The 19,474-nt window shown below is 38.8% G+C and overlaps 1 protein-coding gene across 2 annotated transcripts in view; it reads right to left on the bottom strand.

Annotated features, from left to right (window-relative positions):
* The window catches only part of LIN7A (lin-7 homolog A, crumbs cell polarity complex component), a 46,502-nt gene that overhangs the window by 26,444 nt on the left and 584 nt on the right, over positions 1–19,474 (bottom strand). For both annotated transcript variants that reach the window (XM_058805496.1, XM_058805497.1), the window contains exon 2: positions 660–778. In XM_058805496.1, coding sequence (XP_058661479.1) covers positions 660–778 — 119 coding nt within the window. The remainder of the gene's footprint in view (positions 1–659; positions 779–19,474) is intronic.

Genomic DNA, 19,474 nt, shown 5'->3' with positions numbered 1-19,474 from the left:
CTTGTATGCATGTAGAACTGTGGTGCATCTTCTCTAGGTTGACTTGAAGAAAACAATTACTATTCATTCATCTATCTACTGTTGGGCAGAGCTTAGGAAGGCCCTGACCAGAGCTGGTAGTGGAATGATCACAGTTCTTAGCAGTATGACAAGAATTTCTGACATGAGAAGCAAAGCCCACTGGGACCCAACCACTGATTTCCAAGGTAAGATTCCTGTCAGCTCAGTTAACTTCAGCCTTGCCCCTTTTGGCTGTCCATGCATTCTGATTTTATCAGCACCTCCCTATCACACACCTGAGCTCAAAGGAGAAGCATCCAACCTTGCACTGACCCAGACTGGCATGACCCCATATCTCAGGACAGTGCTGTACAGGCTACCACAGACCCTCAAACAGTGAGAGCAGAATACTAAAGTACTAATTAATCATAATCACCCTTTCTCCTCAGCAAGGCTGATTGCCTCAGCCCTGATGTCTTGCTGATGCAATTGTTCTATGTCTGCTTTTCAGTAACTTCCACACTCTGCACAGTAGCAGGCAGCTACAGACACATCTCACATCCATCATCCTTTATACAACATAGCACTGAACGGCAAATATGCTTTTCTGTACCGAGGAATGTTAGTCTGAGAAATAACTATAAATCTCAAATTCATACCTCTCTGATAGCTGTACAAAACTCACTCTGCAACACCTTCTTTAGAGACTGTAGCTTGTGTACTGGTACTTCTCCAGATTCCTGCAGTTTCTCCAGTAACTCAATTGCTCTTGCAACATCTGAGTAGGGAAAACAGAAGACATACGGGTCAGTATAAACATTGTCGAATAAATTACTAAAAAGGGCACACTGTCATTTTAAATTTAAAATCAGCTTTACCTACACATACTGTATTAGTCTTGTGTCAGACCAGACTTTGCTAGGCAACAAACACTGCTGTTGAGAGATCCAAATCCCAAAGTACAGACAAACCATGCACACACACGTACAACAGACAGAGAGGTTCAGTCTTAGCAGCAAACAATCTTTGGAACAAAGGTACAATTGAAAGTGGCTAATCTGTATTAGAACTAAAATATTTCTTACTTTCTGCGTAAGAGAAAATGGCACAGCAGAAACATAGGGTTTGTTTTCAGAAAATCTGAAAAAATGAAGCTGTGTTTTATGTAAGTACCCTCAGGATGACAATGCCCAAAAAAAACCTTTCTTCTTATAAATCTAAGAATGATTTCTAGAGGCAGATAAAGTCTGCTCTGGAAGAATGGGAAGTCTACTAGAGAAGAGTAAATGCAATGTTCTTGTTTAGGTCTCTAAAGACCTGATCTACTACACAAAACCTGTATAACTCATAGAAATACATGGAGAAATACACTAAACAGGGTTTTTTGTGGCCTGACTTCTCCTTAAGCACCTCTGTATTGTCAAGGGAAATATCAAAGTGTCTCTGAAGAGTAGTCTAGGGGGCTTAAGCCATATTGAATGGTGAGTGGGATTCTGGTCTGGCTGAACAGTACCAGTACTTTCACTCAAATGTTTTCTCTTTAACACTAGTTCCTAATTTACACAGCTATTACCAAAATACATTAAAAAAACCCCCAAACCAACCTATAAGATGCTCAACAATCCTTTATGGCTGGGGACACAGAGCCATAAGGAATAGTTATGGAGAGTAGCCTACTCAAGCAAGGAACACACTGTCTTACATTATGAGTGAACTGAGCAAAACACATCCTGCTCAGTCTTCAGGATGACAGAGCTTAAGCAGAGGGGATTTTCTCCTCTGCCACTTCATGGCTGCCTTCCAGCTTTGCCTGTAAGTTTGCCAGTAGAGTTGAACCTGGCAATGCTGCCATCTTGACTCTGTGGCCATCTTGACATCTTCTTGTGTCTTTTGCACAGCCACCAGAGCCATTACTGGCCAGTTACACCACTGCTAAACACAGCTCTTTATCCCAGTGAAGAAATTAATGCATAGTATTTAATGATAAAATGCTGTTTGAGGCTTTTTAATTCTGTGTTTTAAGTGCAGAAAAAAAACCCCAAAAAACACTTCTCCCTTCAACCACACAACTCCAGAATTCCTACAATGTCTAGAAGCAACCTTATATAATTCTCCTTTCTGATCACAAAGATCGTACTGTTCGTGACTGGGAGATTATCCTAATTGAAACAGTTCTTACAATCCTTGGCTTGTAACTGAGCTATACTGACCAGATGTCTGATGCAATAAAGACATGAGAAATCTTCTGGAAATAGAAAAAACACATGACAGTGGATGAGATGCAATAGGAAAAAAAATCATAATAATAAATTTGTGTTTATCAGAAAAACATTATTATCCACTGCATCAATTTCTCTTTTCCACTGGAAAAGAGTAGATGACATCTCAAAAAATTTACAATGTAATTAAAGAGGCAGGCAGCTAGTCAGCATGGCAGCTGCTGCCTTAGTAGATTAACAAACACCTAAACACTTCTGCAGCTTTTTTAGAGGCCTCTGCCAAAAGACAGTTCAAATTATGAGAGGAAGCATGGCAGGAAGCACAGCGTTTCTTTCGGGAGGATGATCACTTAGTGGGCTGTAGCTTGCATGGCAGAGCAGTCTTGGAGCTCATAAACTTTCAGATGAAACTAACCCGACCCTGGATTCAACAATTGCACCTGAACTTTTGCTCCAAGAAGAGCTTCACCTGCTACTGGGCACCCAGTCCATGTTACCAGATCACTGCTGTATCAAGCAAAATAGCTCTAAAAACTTATTGAAGTAATGACCAGAAAGCTAAAAGGAGATCTGGGATAATAAGACCATGGAATCAAGAATAAATTAGATTCTAGAGAGAAAAATATCACTGATAAGAGCAAATACATTAAAGAAGATGGTTTTAGGATTTAAGTAGCAGTAAATATATTTGTAGCAAGAACCATTTCAATAGAGTGCAAAAAATGACAAAACATTAAGTAACATGGAATCACAGAATCATTTAGGTTGGAAACCTAATATGAAAACCTAATAAAATTTGTGATGTTCTCAGTAATAACAATGTTGTTACAATGATTTTTTAACAAAGTTATTGAATGATTTGCCTTGGAATTTTCTTTATCTGCCACACAAGACTTGTAGCTAGTTAAGTACTGAATCCAGACTCCCCAATTATTACTACTAGTTTGTGTAAACTGATATATCAGACAGCACAAAGTAATTGTATCATTTATTCTGAAGACGCTTGAACAGCCTACCATACTAGATCAGATAAAGCTTCTGTAATTCATGTGATACATGACAGCTATTGACATAATCTAAATCAGACTGGGATATCTTATCCAGTCCAGTTCAGCTAAGTTTCGGACTGTCTTTGCCTCTCAACAGGTATAGCTGTAAAAGATAATGCCAGAGATGGCAGATTGGTTGCTATTTTGCAGTTGTTTTGAAGTGTCATCACCACACCTGAAAGTTCTGGGAAACAGCCCACATTTCTAAAGTCCTGAAATAAACTATATTAAATGAGAAATTTGTAATGATTGGAAGAAAACATAAAAAGCTTTAGGTACATCAATCAATCTAAAAGAGTTAAGTACAGGTCTGAACATTTCCCTAGGGCATAGGTCAGACTCTAGAGGATAATTAATGACTTTTAAAGTGATGAGTGTTACAATACAAATGATAAATTAATTTTCTGGTTGAATAGTCTAGCATGGGTGTTTACTATGTAGCCTCATAGGCAAAACTGGACACTAAGTTGTCATTTGCCAATACTAGATTACTTAACTTTCTGACTCAGAAGTGATTGGAGGTAAATAAAAGCAGAATATCCCCAAAGCATTCTGATTTTTCGCACCTCTAAATTCATTCAGCATGCTAAAATACACGAATGCTGATGCCCAAGTTCTTGCTTTGATTTATTATTCACCTATCCATTAACAATAAGCAGTCTTCTTTCTCTTGTCACCAATAAGCCCATAGTTTGCTCTATTTGGCAATGACTTGTGGGATATTGCTCACAGAAGAGAGAACAGTATATGAATTACAGGAAGAAAATGAGGCACATATTTAGGACCAAAGCTGTTGGTTATCAGCTGATGCTTTGTCAAGGGCAAAATATAACACTTTGCACAAAACAGACAGCTTTGAGCCAGCTAAAAATGTAAAAATGTGAGTGTATAAAATATGACCTCATGAAATAGACTGTATTCCTTTCCATTAATAACTTTGAAGGGGAAACTTTAGGACAGGTAATAAAGTGAAATTTAACAGTGCACAAGAGCTTAAGTGATGCACAGGCTTCTTCCTGATGGTTCTCTCAAGATGAGCTCCAGCTAAAACTGGAGCAAGTCTTGCTCAAAGAAGTGACATGACTTACAATGAGTAACACTTTGAAGTTACATTAAATAAAGCATATAGCAGGGAATCTGCCCCTGTTGAAATCAATTAGAGAGTACTGTCATATATTTGACAAATACTGCTAGGGTAATTTTCTTGTCTCAACCCATCTTTGCTTTTAAATCTAACTAGTTTTGTTTGTAAATGCTATCACCAATGATTTGTTTTTAAATACCATTTTCTTACATAGTTGTGTGTCGCCACATTTCTCCTCACAGAGAAAAGCAAGGCAATCTTCCCAAGAATATTTTTGGGATTCACATACTCTGAACCTCAAAGAATGATCAAAACCAATTCTTATCTCATTTGCTGTGCCTGTGTGGGTGCAAAGGTAGAATGCAATATGGAGACTGTTTACCCAAAGTGATGGTGTTTTGTTTCCTTGGCCTGTCAGGGCCAAGCGCGCGTCCGTGTGTCGGGACGGTCGGCTGACAGTCATGAGATTCAGTGCAGTGGAGTGCAGTGGAATGCTTGGCAGATTGAGTTTAGATGTAATACAATATAATGTAATATAGTATAGAATAACATAGTATAATAAAGTAATTAATTAGCCTTCTGATAAGATGGAGTCCTCCTCATCATTCCTCCTAGACGTTGGGGGAAAAATATCTACTATAGCTGTGAAAAGGACAAATGGATGAAAAGAGTGTGTGTGAACTTACATAGATATGTGTTTAAAAAAATATTGGAATTATGTTAAAACTAGTTACTTTTTATCTGTGCTTGTTTCCTTTGCCCTCTCTCCTTTGCCCTCTCTTGGGCAAAGAAACTTACTTTTGAAAAGGATGGTTTTGTGTACTCTCACACATTTTCCAAAATATGAACTCCATTATATTAACATGCAACTTGTGCTGATGTGGTTATTGTTATTTCCCCCATTCATCTCTCGGAAATTGGTAGGAATTGACTGATGATGCAGGTAGAACTATTCTTTTGTGTTCTATGATATACACATCTTAAAAGAAATATGCACTTACTTCCCCCCCTTACTAAATCCAATTCTCAGCACACGTTTAATTTTTTGCTTTCTCATACATATGCACAATTCCTCTCTCTCCCATTCTGCTTAACATTCATTCCTCTTTTTTCTTCTCATCATCATGCTTGCCTACAGTCTTTCAGGAAATAATACTCTTTCAGTGTGGTGGGTCACGTTATCAGTGGAACACAGAGAAGGCAGGGGGCTGTGGGTGGATGGAATGTATTTTATCAAGTGCACTCATCAGAAGAAAAGCATGACTCTCAGAAAAAAAAAATCTTCGAGTGTTCTTTCTGTATTTTCATTTGAATGATGTTCCACTTGCACTGCTAGCAGGACAGAAGCAGAAGATTATTATACAAACCTTTGGAGAAACCACTAGAACCTGGAAGTAGCAGGATACCATACTGCAATACAAGTGGAACATTGTATAGATCATGTATACATATATATACAGCTGAGTGCAGTTGAAAAAAAAGGTTATCTGGCTTAGTTAGCTCTTTGTTTTGTTATATATGGTTTTCACTTGCTGGCTTTTGTTCACTTGCACTGTTAACTGATGGCTTTTATTTGCTAGACATTTAAAAAGCAAATGACTTTTCTAATACAGCTTTTACAACTTGAAAGTAAATTATGAATCCAGAGAATGAATCCTGGCTGGTCTGAACTTGGGGCTCTTTCACATAACCACTGAAGTTGAGTAGACCAGGCTCTGAAAGTTGTCAAGGCTGAGGTTTTACTCTGGTAGATTTTGTGCAAGGTTTATATCTGTTTCAGTTTAGTCAGGTTGAAAATTATTGAGAAAAATATAGCAAATTATTTTAAAAGTGTCCTATTAAATAAATACCTGAATGACTCTTGGAAAAGAAGGTATGTGCATGTCTTATACTGCAAAATAATCTACCAAGATAAGTGTAGTCCTTTTTTGTGCTAATCTATGAGAGAATTGGTCTGCAATCTTTAAAATAAAAATATTATCCTCTGACTTAAGACAATATTAGGCAGTTAAATAGTAGCTGCAATGCCATGTAATATCAGTTTGGGTCAAAACAATAATCATACAGAAACACAGCATTTCTTTACTCTGGTAAGTACTCTAGAATTAAGTTCTTGGGCTGTTCCCAAAGCCACAATATTGTGACCTCTTGTACTACCAAGGTATTAGAGAACAGGTTTCTCATCTTCTTGAGGTCTTTCTATGCCTCATTCCTTTTAATTCTGGGGACTATCACTGCATTACTATGCTAGGTTACTAGGAAAAGTAAATGTGCTGCATAAACACCAGCCTTTGGTTCCTCATTGAGGTAAAACATCACTGCAAATTGACAGCAAGTACACTGGGTAAGTCTGTAAAATATTCACTAGCTTCACCATGGCATTACAGAATAATAATCCTGGAAATTTGCAAGCTCAGTTCTGTTGTGCCTGAAGACCTTTAATCAGGCTGAAGGTGAAGAATTTGTATGACATAAAAGGTCCTTATAATTGTCAGTAGTTTTTCATACCTCTAATACTTGCATTCAGGTTCTGTTATTCATTCAAGCTCATGAGAATACATTCCAGAATTCTTAATGCTATTCTGTCAACTTTTTATCATAATTCCACAGGCCTACACAGGATGCTTTATTATATTTAGCAATCTTCTGCAAACACTATCAAATGACAGCAGGTAATCAATGGTTGGGAGAGCAAAATTCAGTGGTGATTAGCAAAGTTCATTCATAATTCATAGCCAACAGCCCTAGTACATTGTATCAAAGTATTTATGTGACTTCATGGTTAAAGCACCAGCTTTGGAAAAATTTCAGCGTCTATCTCTGGAAAACATTCTGTATTACTAGAGTTCTGCTGTCAGCCACTGGTTTATACAACACAGCAAATCTTACTCCTGTGATACCAGACTGTCCAATATGCTTCCATTCACTTCTTTGGTGCCTCTCTTATCAGCACAGTGCTCTCCTAAATTCAGAGGGCCTTCCATTAATTTAATATATTTATTTAATGTAATCTGGAGAGTTCAGAAATGTTGAGGGAAAGAGCAGCCTTTTTTCTCGTTGAATTGATATGTTTGTCTTGCCCTAAATTTCATGCTAATCAGTAAGCGTAAAGATGTACTTCACCATGGTAAATTACACTTGATGTACAGGGAGCAAAGAGCTAAACTGTTAGAAACCAGCAAAATTATTTAACACTTCATAGTATGTATCTGTAAGATCTATTCAAATTAATAAGAATAAGCAAGATTAAACAAGAATAATACTACCAGTGCTTTCACACTCTGGTTTAGATGATATGGGTACACAGGTTTAGCGCATTGTCACTTTACAGTCCTACAGTTAAACATTACTATGAATAGATAAATAAAAATAACAAAAAGCAACCATACAGAGCTCTCATGACTCATCTTCTGGAGAGGGTTTCAGTGCTGCACTTTTGACGTAGACATGGACAGCTCAGCGACTCACCCTCAACTGTTGTCATAGTCAATGAGGAAGAACAGACACTTTGAGGCTACAATTCATCTGACCTACTTTACATGAAATGAATCATACTCTGGAGTGCCTTGCCCCTTTGTTGACTATAAAGGGAGACTAGATGATTACCTCAGATGTAAATGCCTGGATGAAACCCACTCTTACTGTCCAGATATATAGAGAAAGACTCATGCAAATTTATCTCCCTGTGGTCCAGGAGACATCATACCTCAGAATAGTTACATTTGACAATAGAAGTGTCATTACAAGGCAGGCCAATGTGGTTTTGATTTAAAGCTTTTTAAAATGCCCTAACTGATTTTTTTAATGGGGGTTTTTTCCTTCTTAATGTATGAGAAAAAATCAGGAACTCATGAGCTACAACTGAGTATATGTCTGTCTGTCTCATTTTGCCTGATGCGAGATGACTGCCCTCAAAAACATTAATGGCATATCCCCCTGAGTTTCTACATACATTCCCCTATTGCCTGGGGCATTGGCGCCTCACTGTCATCATGTCACCATACCATCAATGTCATCATTTTCTCTGGCTACTCATCAGACCTTGTTTTAGTCTGTATGTTTGAGCTGTGTTCAGATTCTGTTTGGCTCTAGCTTCTCATGCATACCACAGACATGCAGGCTCTCTGCTTCAGTCCATTTCTCAGACACAGAGCCTCTGAAGCAACTGTTGCATAACCCAGGGCAGTGTTATACACCACGAGTTTTTCCAGCAGCTTTGGCAGCAACACCTGAATAAGACAGGCTGGTCTGAGACATCTGAGATGTTCTGCGAAACAGCTCATAGAAAAGACACAGTTTATCTGCAGAGAAAGCAGTGCCATCTGTGATCACAGACAGCAAACTGTCTTGAGACCTCCGGATCCAGCATCCTCAACACCACAAAAGCTGTTCAGTGCTATCTTCAGATACTTCAGTCACTTTAGCTGGTTTGGGCAAACACTGAGATGATGACATTTCAGGCAAAGTGCTCCTGCATACTCTGCTTAGCTCATTCAAATACAACATTCAAAAGGTTCCCTTAAATGAAAAAAAAATGCTCTCTGTGTTCTCTGAACCCTACAATGTCTACAACATCTTAAGAAATCTTGCCCTGCTTCTTACTCTACTAATTTTGACTAGTGACTCCTGTTCATGTCCTCAGCTAGGGATTTTTGTAGCCTTTACCAAGTATGAAAGCCAACTTTGAGAACTGTATTTGCTTTACTTTGGTCAATCTTCATAGCATATTCATTACTCTACATAGACAGAATGAGTCCAATTTTTTCCTTGAAGCCTCCACATGACTAATGTAAGTCACGGGAGCATCTTTGCCAACAATTTCAGATTTGATTTGCTTGTGCATGTGTGAGACTGACCTGTAGAGTACCTAGAACTATTAAGAGTTCAACAGCTACTTAGAGAAAGTGTCATGGTACTGTCACATTTCCAGTGCCAATTTTTAAATAAATAATAATGAATCATAGAACAGTAAAGCAAAAATTAACAGATAATTCAGGATAATTTCAATAAGATGAGTTTCACTGGCTTAATTGAAGGCCTGAAGAGCAATAATGCAATTAGAATTTTCAAAGATGAGCATTTAAAATGAACCTTAAAAGCCTAATAATTTTTAAACACTGATATAATTTTTCTTCTTCTTCCAAATTATTAGCTTCATTGCAATTTCTAAAGCAATCAGGATGAGGAGGTGCATAAATATGAGTTTGAAAATTTTCACCAGAAGATTTTGCCATCTGTGAGAAAGATGAAATTACAGCTACAACAACCCTTTACATTTGACAACACCCACTGCATTGTATAGAAGACACTGAACATAGCATCAGTGTAAAAACAAGATACCAAATTATCCTTTAAAAGAAAAGATCAAAACATAAAGCTGAAAATGCAAAAAACAGAAGAGCATTGAAAACTACAGTATTTTCTAAGGCAGTACTTGTAACAAAATTTTGTGATTTTTTTTCCCCTAAATTAGCTGCAGAGAAGAGAGAAAGGAAGGTAAGAGTACTTTTTTGAAAAGGTAAAATCTCTTCCCTTTGTATGTAGTTTTGACTTCATAATGTCTCATCATACCTGCTCTTTGTGATCATAACTGTGATTTATAGTTAGCCACTCACTAAGGAACAAAATAGTTGAGAGATGATTTTGATCCTTTCTTTTTGACTAGGTACGGTTGGCTACAAATAATGTTACAAAAGACAACAGTTTTTCTTAAAGTTTATTTTGTATTCAAGTAAGAATATATTATTTATATAAGGAATATACAAGCATTTATTATTTAACACTTGTTTCTTGCAGGAAGCAGGGTATTCTGTATTTTCCCACTTTGTGTTATTTAAATTCTCAATCCTTCTGTAAGCATTTATTTAAAAAATAGAGATCACAAGTGTTTAAAGCAGTTATTTACCTACACAGGACATGGTAAAATTATGTCCTCTCCGACTTTTTGAAACTGTGAAATAACAAAAAAAAAAAATCCTTTGAAGGAAAAATGTAACTTGCTGAGAAAGTCAGTATGGTGAATACACCCAGCCTAAATTCATTAAGTTCATACAAGCTGAACTACGAGAAAGCAAGGAAACTGTCTGCTGCCTTCTGTAGCAATAAACATCAGGTAAAGTGATGCCTTGATAACTTCACCAGCCTCTCTTCTTCTTTTGATCACATCACTTGATCTTGTAGGATCAGTTCTGCATCGGTAGACACCACTCAGAATGCTGGCATGAAGCTCCTTTGAACACTATACAAAAGCACCCTGGACACTTGGCTGGAATAGCAAATGTAAACACTTCAGAGGTTCTGATCCCAGATTAGAAGAAAATAAAGGGTTGATACATTAACATAACCTGAGGACTTGAACATAATATTTACTTTAGTGTTTTAAACCTGAAGTATATAGAGGAAAAAAGTTCAAATCAGTGAAGGAATTGAAAATTTGACTAGGCTAGAAGCAGAAACCAGAAATTATTACAATGAATAAGCTAGCCTGAACAAAGAAAAACAGAAGGAAAAAAGAAGATACTTTCCTCTTATCTAAAATCCATTCTCTTCGTCTCCTGCCTAAGCAAAATAAAGTATTTATACAAACTGTGTGAGCATCAAGAAAAAAACCTATTGGCATATGGGCAACCTCATGCCTTTCCCACACTGCTATTTCCACTGTGTATTTTTGGTCAGCATCACAGAGATTTCTGTTGGCAGGGAAGAGACAGAAAGAGGGGAAAAAAAAGGACCCAACAGGTGTCTCACAAAGGGAGGTAGGGTTAACCTAGGGATGCTAATTCTCCTTCACAACAGGCACTGTGCTCGAGCCAAAGCAGTAACTCTCACTTTTTCCCTGCTCTTATGTCATTACTAGAGTCTCCCGCTGCCTCCCCTCAGTTCTTACCTCTCCAGCTAATCTTAGCCTTAAATCTCTTCATGTGATTACCAGAAAGATGAGAAAGATGGCTGTGGGCTACTGGCAAGTGTACATAGTGACAATACAAATTGTCACTTGAAGTCTAGAATCAGAATTTTATCTTCTCTTTTTCTACATGGTATGAGAGTCTAATGAGACAACAATGAAAATACATAATTTGTGCAAAACAATGGATGCAACACAATAATTACATACATGTTTAACACTTTATTTGTAGGTTTAGGTAATGAGAAGAGAGTTAATATTCTGTCTTAAATTTTAGTGGATTTAATGATACTGCTTTTTGCAGATTGAATCTCTCTGGTACTCAGTTACATCCTAGTCATTTCTCAGGAAAGGAAAAAAAAACAATTCTTTCTAAGTGTGTAGGTGAAAACTGTTAACAGCAAAAAGAAAGTGATATAAATAAAATCCTTTGTTAATAAACCCCTGCAAAATGAGGCAGTACAGATTCACTGCTGGCAGATTTTAACAAACTGATCCCTGTTAGCTTTCAACTTTGAAACAAATATGATCTTCGAAGAAAGCTGTGATTGTTGAATTGCTGCAGCAATTTACAAACAAAGCCTTGAAACAGAAAACCCATGTGAAACAGAGAGCTCACTGTCACCTTTGCAGTTCTGTTGCTTGGTGTCCTACATGTTGAATGATCCCAAGAATGAAACAGGAGTACTAGAACTCCTCTCAGGTTGCAGCTTGATTTTCCAAGGTATCTACCCAAGATATGAGGGGCACATGTAATTCTACAGTAGGATGCAGAAGGTGATATCTAGGAACTCCATAGCTAGTACTATCACGTTACAAGACTGTCAGGCTACAGAGGAGATCAGACACACAACCACCTATTTTTCCAATGACTGCTTCATAGATTTGAAAGCCACCACACCCTCTCAAGTTTCTCTGGTCTGTCTCTGTGTAACAAAGAACGGCTATATTATCTTTTTGCTACTGTGCTGATTCGGTAAGTACTGTCTCACAAAAACACAGTTGCCAAGTCAATTGAAAAGTGAAGAGATGATGATATACCCATTTCTGAGGGCTAGGATTGCTGCTGATGGCCAGAGTTATCCACCTAATCTGTTTCAAGTACATTCTTCCCTAATGCTCCGCTGATTGTAGAGGAATTGATTCCTTAAGGTCTAGGAGATTTACTTTTTCAGAAGACATGCTTGAAATAGAAAAATTAAAGAGTTAGTGGATGTGAAGGATTAGTGATTAAACATGGGCTTTTATCAAAAAGAACTAGTAAAATGTAACTTTGGCTCAGGAGAAATAAATTAAGAGCCTATTTTCAGCAAAACTCTTTCTTCTACAATTATTCCCATGTGAACAGAAACAAAATCAATGCTTTGATGCTCTGTGTATTCATGGATACTTCATTGTTCCATCTTTTAAAAAATAAAGAACAATCATCCTCTGAGCTCTTCTTGAGATATGGTATTCTAATAAAGATTTTTTTAATCTCTTTTTTTGTAATCAAGATTTTTTTAATCTCTTTTTTCTTATAATTATTAGTAAAGTAGCAGTAGGGTAACAACACATCATGAGAAGCTGTGTGCATTTCCTGGTATCTTAGCTAAGTTCCATTTGAGAAATTTGAGGTTTAGTTAACCACTCCCTTTTGGACCCTGGTAAAACAAGTTCTCAAATATATACACACATCTCCCTCTTTATTTAATATCTCTAAGATCCAAGCTTGTTGTTTATACACTCAAGAAAACATTTTTATTATATGTAAATGTGTGTATGTGTAAAAATTATCAATCAAATCTTCTTATCTGAATAGAGAATTAACAGTTCAAAGTTTCTCGTTCAGAGGCTGACTCCTCAGCAAATGTCACAAAAGCAGATTAAACTGACTAAGATTAACTTTGAAAATGCCTGGATTTACACACGTGTATAATTAACATTTTTATGATTTATTTTTATTTTTGTTTATGTAATTCATAGCACATTAGTAAATAGTACTTTTTAAAATGTCAAAAATGCATAATGTAGAACAAGTATTTTGTTTGTTTATAATTGTTTTTATAACAAATTTAGAGCTATGTGCTTCAAAACACTATCTGACCTAGCTTGGTCTGCTCTTCAATCCTGCCTTCTCATTATTTGTGCTTCTAACGAGTAACCGGAATTAATAATTTTACTTAATTCATATTCCAAATTCTATTGCATTAACTTCAAGAACAGTATTTTGTATCCAAATAACACAGGTCAGACAAAAACTTGTACTTATATATTTTGCACTTGCATGAGGGTCATCTATGTTAAGGAGAAATGGGGATGTACATGTCCTGAAACAGCAAACTCAAAGGACAAATAATCCTCTGCAAAAAGGTGATGACTTCACCCATTGCATTTTTCAAAAGCTTTCTTTTTGGTAACATCATCAGAGAAGTCCAACTCAAGCAATAAGAAAGAATTAAGAAAATTGTTTATTTACAATTACATCAAAAGATTAATACATTTTTCTGAAGTTATAAAAACGTCTCTCAGACATTAGTGTGTATGACCTAGCACAGGGATGTTATCTAGAAAATAAATTCTCTTTTCCAACATTATCTGTAAATAGAGAGTATACATTTACAACACACAAAATAGTATCCCTCATGCCTTCTCATCACTAATACTCTTGCAGCCTGTTGCAAATGGTGAATTCTGCAGGTTCTTGTCATAGCAGGTGCTCTTAGAGGGGTCAAAAGCAGGATACACACGAGTCCACCGTACCATTTTTCTCTATGGAGGATAAATTCAGATGGACTAAAATGATTCATTCAGTGCTACCATGTCTAAAGAACATTTTTATCTGGGGAGAGCAGGAAGAATTCAAGGTCCCTGCAGTGCCATCGGTTTTGAAGGTGCCTCACAAACCTGTCCTGACAGCACATCCATCTTCTGCAGGTTCTGCCTTCTTATCAGTTAGGTGTTTCTGAAGGAAACATGACGGACAATTTAGGGGGTTTCCCCCCTCTGCAATTCACAAAGGTGACAATGTTAAAAGCTGCCATGAGTTCTGCAGCAGATGTTTCCACCTCTCTGCATACAGGTGCAGCTCCCAATTTCCATGTCACTGTGCATCACTCTGGGATGAAGGACAAGGTTGTACCTACAAGGGGAAGTCCATCCTAAAAGATGTGCTCCTGTGTATGCCCAGTGCCTCAGGCATATCCCATCTTGCAAAGAGCTCCTATGTGTCCTAGCACCTCTTCAGGTGAGGACTCTGCAGAGACATTTAAGCTTGCACACGTGTATTACACTTTAAACCACTTGTGACCATCAGAGGTGACATGTATTTGTTTCCATGACATAACAGAGGGTATTTGCTTCCACTCCAGCTCTAGAGCTCCAGGTGGCACAGCTGAACTACACACCTAACTTCCAATGCTTTAACTGTACAGATTCTCATAAGGTGTCCCAGTCAACACCCACAAACCACTGTCTCAATCCACTTAACTTAATCCATCCTTTCAGAAAAATGCATTTAAAAAAATCAAATAAATGGTAACGATGTAAAAAAACTAAGCATTTTAGCCTGAAACTAGAGTTGTCACTTTTTTTTTCTGTCCCTATAAACAATAGACATTTTTTTTTCTTGGAAGAATGAATTTGGTTATTTAAATGTCCTCGGTTGGCACATCAAGAGGAGAAATGTTAGACTTGAAGTGTGTGGCACTTGCAGAAGGATTTTTCAGTTTTAGCATGCTAGGCTGACGAGCAAGAGAAGACATCCCCATGACAGACAGGCAGGCAGGGAACAGCACATCACTTAGCACTGCTCCACAGGGCTTCACCCTGTGCAAAGGAGATCTGGCTTTATGCTGCTCCCCTGTCAAGGACTGTATTTTACACTTGATGAATCTGATTTTCTCTTCCCGATGAGTATGTTTTATCTTTTTTCCAAGATAATATACATTATAATAATATATGCACAGCCTGATGCCACTTATGTTCGATGCAATTTCTGTTGTATATGGGCACAGATGGGGAAGAAATCCCCAATTATGTAGGCTATGAGTATGTAGTGAGGAGAAGAAAATGACAAGAAGAGATGAGAAAGGAAGGAGGAGTACTCTAGCAAGCATCTATGTACATTAATGGCCAGGTGCCACCTACTACCATATCTGAAATTTGTCTAACAGCTGATGACAATTCCAAGCTCATTCATATTCTTATTTCTTGTCGCTGAACATGGTGCTTTGTAACAGATTTTCAGGAAGTTTTGGGACACCCACTCCACTGGAAAAGTATTTGCTTGAATTTGTAAAAAGAAACAGAACTCAGTTATGCATTACAGCCAAACAACAAGAAATCTTTCCATTTCCAAGGATGTATTTGAAATCAAGAGAAATTTGCTAATCAAGAGCCAATAGCTATGACCTGCTATGAAACTTCACAGGGATTAAGGTAGCAGTACTGTATATTCAGTCTATTCAAATTTCTTCTTTTACCCTCAGTCACATTAAGAAGTGAAACCATCAGTGACATGAATAGTAACTATTTAGGGAAAAACATAGTAGGATATGGATTATTTAAAAAAGGCAGTTGAACGTCTCCCTTCATATGAAAAGATATTTCCTTGTTCTTGATCAGGAGGTGGTCTTTGTATAGGCTAGTTGTGTATTTTCAAAAACAAGAATGCACCCTTTTAAAACTGCCATTTTCATGAGCCTGTTCAGAGGAACTGGGACTGCGATTTTGCAGCAGTTTGAGAAAAACTGAGCAGTCTGGTCAGTTATATTTTGAAGCAGATTTTCATCTTGTAAGGAAGAATACAAGCAAAATTTGAATTAAGGTTTATGAAAAATATGTCAGACATTTAGTCAAAAAAGTTCAGATAGAGAGGAACATCTATAATGCATAGCTAGAAAGAGGTCTCCTTCCATTTGCAGGCTTCCTTATGACCACTCCTTAAATGTGTGCCAAGGGAAGCACAGAAATCTATTCCCTTCTAACATATTTCCAAGAGGGCAATGGTACTTCTAGAAAATGCTTTCATAAGGCTGTGCTAAAACAGTCTAAGTGATCCCACCCACAACAAGCTTGCTTTAATTCCTCATTGCTTAGAAGATGTACCTGCAGCATGCAGGAACTCACAGGAGGTCTTCCTATAACCATGAGGAGGCTAAAGTGGCTGGGGAAGATGACACTCCCCCACTTGGAGACAAGCAGAACATTGCTGCTGGATCTGTGTGCAGTATTTGAGACAATGTCAGGCTGGTGAGGTGCTGAGAGTCACTGGACAGCAGAACCCAGGGTTAGGGCAGGAAATTGGGTTGCTGAACAGTGAAAATGGATTAAGATTAAGGACAAGGCACAGAGCAATGGTGTTAACTGCACCAGGGCTTTGAGAAGAACAAGGCAAAAGAAGGCAGCATGCAAGGGAGACCTGGGGCTCTGGATAATAAAGGGAAAGGCAGCTACTGTTGGTCATGGGGTAGGGTGAAGCAATGGCTCTCTGGAAGACAAAGAACACTGAGAGGAGGGTTTTTTAAAAAATCCATAACCTTGAACATAAAATAAAAAGAAAAATCCCAAGTTTGCTTTCTTTTACTTGTCATTTTATTGAAGACATTGCTGTAACTTTGTCTCAACCTGAAACAAGGTATAGCTCCCTACACCTTGAAGGTTTGAGCTTTGAATTTGCCTGGAAAATTCCACCAGTTAGCTCTCGTGGACACTGGAGATTACTGCTGGGGTGCTATTGATTCAGGGTGTAAGACATTTGCAATAAAGGTAGGAAGGGAGCACTTTCTCCAAGAGATGACTCACTTGGCTGTTGGAAGACACCCAGCAGGCACTTTCCTCTCCCAAAACTCCCAGATGCTGAGGCCACTTTCCCCTAAGTGGTACCTCCTCACTACAATGCCCTAGGTTTCCCTCCTGAAACAGTTGCTGACTTCTTCCCCTCCTCCCAGCAGAGCACCACGCAAAGGTCAGGCCTTAGAGATTAAATTGTCAGTGATTAAAATTTCCATTATTTTGTGAACTTGTTCTACATATTAAAGAGCCCTAATGGAACTTGCACACATTTGTGCAGGTAGAAAGGCACATGATGATAGGAATTAAGGAAATTAATTCCTGTGCTTTGGACTGAAGTAATCTTCCAGAATATAATTGGCTTTCAATCATTCACACACACCATGCCCTTCACCTTTAAATGGTAATTCATTTTACCATACAGGTTTCCAATGCCATTTACATCAGGCTTTAAGAAAGCTCCCATCTATGTACTAGAATACAGTCAATATATTTTGTCCAGGTGGAGACCACGTCAGAGTGTAATTCACATTTCTAACATACATATCCTTATGGTGTTTTACCAGTGTCAGTGACCCATAGCAAGGGGCAATGCAGAACACTTCCTGGACAGAGATCAAGCAGCAATTCCCTCAGAAGAACAAGACTAACAATACCACCTCTCCTGAAACGCTCCCTATTTTCTTGCTGTGCTGCGCTCCCTGTGGGACATGGTGAAACGGATATGAGGGTACAAGACTTTTAAGGGCTATGCTTAGATCACAGCAGAGAAGTGCAAGGCATAGTGACAGTAAACATGGCTCATCTGCTTTAACCAAAGTAACAGGAATCTAGAAAATCTTACCATGCAGAACTTCCCCTCTCTCATGACTGTGAAAGGAAGACTACAGAGGAAATATCTGGAAGCACTGGTGTGGTCTAGTTGCCTCTGGAGTTGCTTCAGCCCATCCTCTACAGTTGATGCAGCAGCATGTTACAAGTGATGAAGTGTATCCCTCTGACGAAATGGCCTTCAGCAGGCCAGGCACACTATTTAAATCTATTTCCTCTTGCCTGTGTTTTTGTTTTGCACATCACATCCTATCATTCTGAGATGTTTTATCTCACTCACGCTAATGCCAGCTGTGGCTGACAACCAGGAAGACTGTAACACTGCCACGCTTGCCAAAGGGTTAGGCATATCCTGGACACAGACAACAGATGCTTATATTTAAATTAGGACTAATTTGCATTTTTGTGTATTGTGGAATTTTTAAAGCATAGTTTTGCAAAAAGGGATGTATAATTCTGAAATGGTAATATTTCCTTTGAAAAGTCAGGTTTGCTAATGGATTGCCATCTGTTCAACCCTTTGCCAGAAAGTAGATTTGTCCTGCTTACTGAAAACAGTATTAGGGTGAAACTGTAGATTACACAGTGGATTTCTGAGCAGTTTAATTTAAAGTGCAGGCTAACACTTTGCTATTTCAGTAAATAACTTTAGCTTCTCCCTTTCTACTAACGCTGGAATCTAAGCCCAGCAAACTGTATTTGGAATACTTTGTGGGCTGTTTTGCTCTCAATCGGGTTCTAGTAAAGATACCTATCTGTCCTTTACAATTCTGAAACTGAGTCTGCATAGGATTCATTTGCATAGGATTCACAGAAAAAAAACAACTCCATCTTACTTCAACAATCCATCTTAATCCTTTGGAAAAAAACCCTAACATTTAAAACAGCAAGGCACTGGCCTCAAATATTCTTTCAAGAGTACAAGACTCATAGGGACTGGGAGCCTCTTGGAGCCTCTGGATGCAAGTGAGGAAGGAGGACACCTCGGCAATTCAGAACGCCGTACTGGGAACGGTAGGAGCAAAGTTGCTCTCCCTTGTAACCCACAGAAATCGAATGAGGTTTCTGGTGAGCCTTGTTATGGGAACAACTGCACTACAAGGGAACGAGGTTCAATTTTTACAGCCTCAAGGCAAAACTTTAAGTGTAAACTTCAAGATTTCAGCACCCTCTTACGCTACCTGTATAAGGTTACTGCTGACACAGCCTCAGGGCTACCCGAACACCACGCTCGCCCTGCCGGACCGAGCACCTGTCTACGGAAATACGCAGAACCGCTCTTCTGCAGCGAACGGACAAGTTGCAGTCACGGATCCCTTCCCCGCACACCCCCGCGCAAGCCCCCAAAAAGCCGCATTTTGCCGGCAAACGCCGCTCTCGTCGAGAGGCTCCGGCTCCCGACCCGCAGCCGGAGCGGCGCTGCCCCGCCACCGAGCATCCCCCGCCGAGCCACCTGCGGGGGCGGCGACGCGCGGCCTCGGCGCGGAGCCTCGGCGGGGAGCGCCCACGGGGGAGCCCGGCAAGGCGGCGGCGGCGGCGGAGCGGCACCGAGGAGCGCCTCCGGAGCGGAGCGCCGACCGCGGAGCCGCGTCCTGCGCTTGCGGCACCGCCGCAC

The sequence above is a fragment of the Ammospiza caudacuta genome, chromosome 5 (genome assembly GCF_027887145.1).
Source record: "Ammospiza caudacuta isolate bAmmCau1 chromosome 5, bAmmCau1.pri, whole genome shotgun sequence".
NCBI lineage: Eukaryota > Metazoa > Chordata > Aves > Passeriformes > Passerellidae > Ammospiza > Ammospiza caudacuta.
Note: the sequence above shows the minus strand (reverse complement) of the source record. Positions and strands in the feature narration are given on the sequence as shown.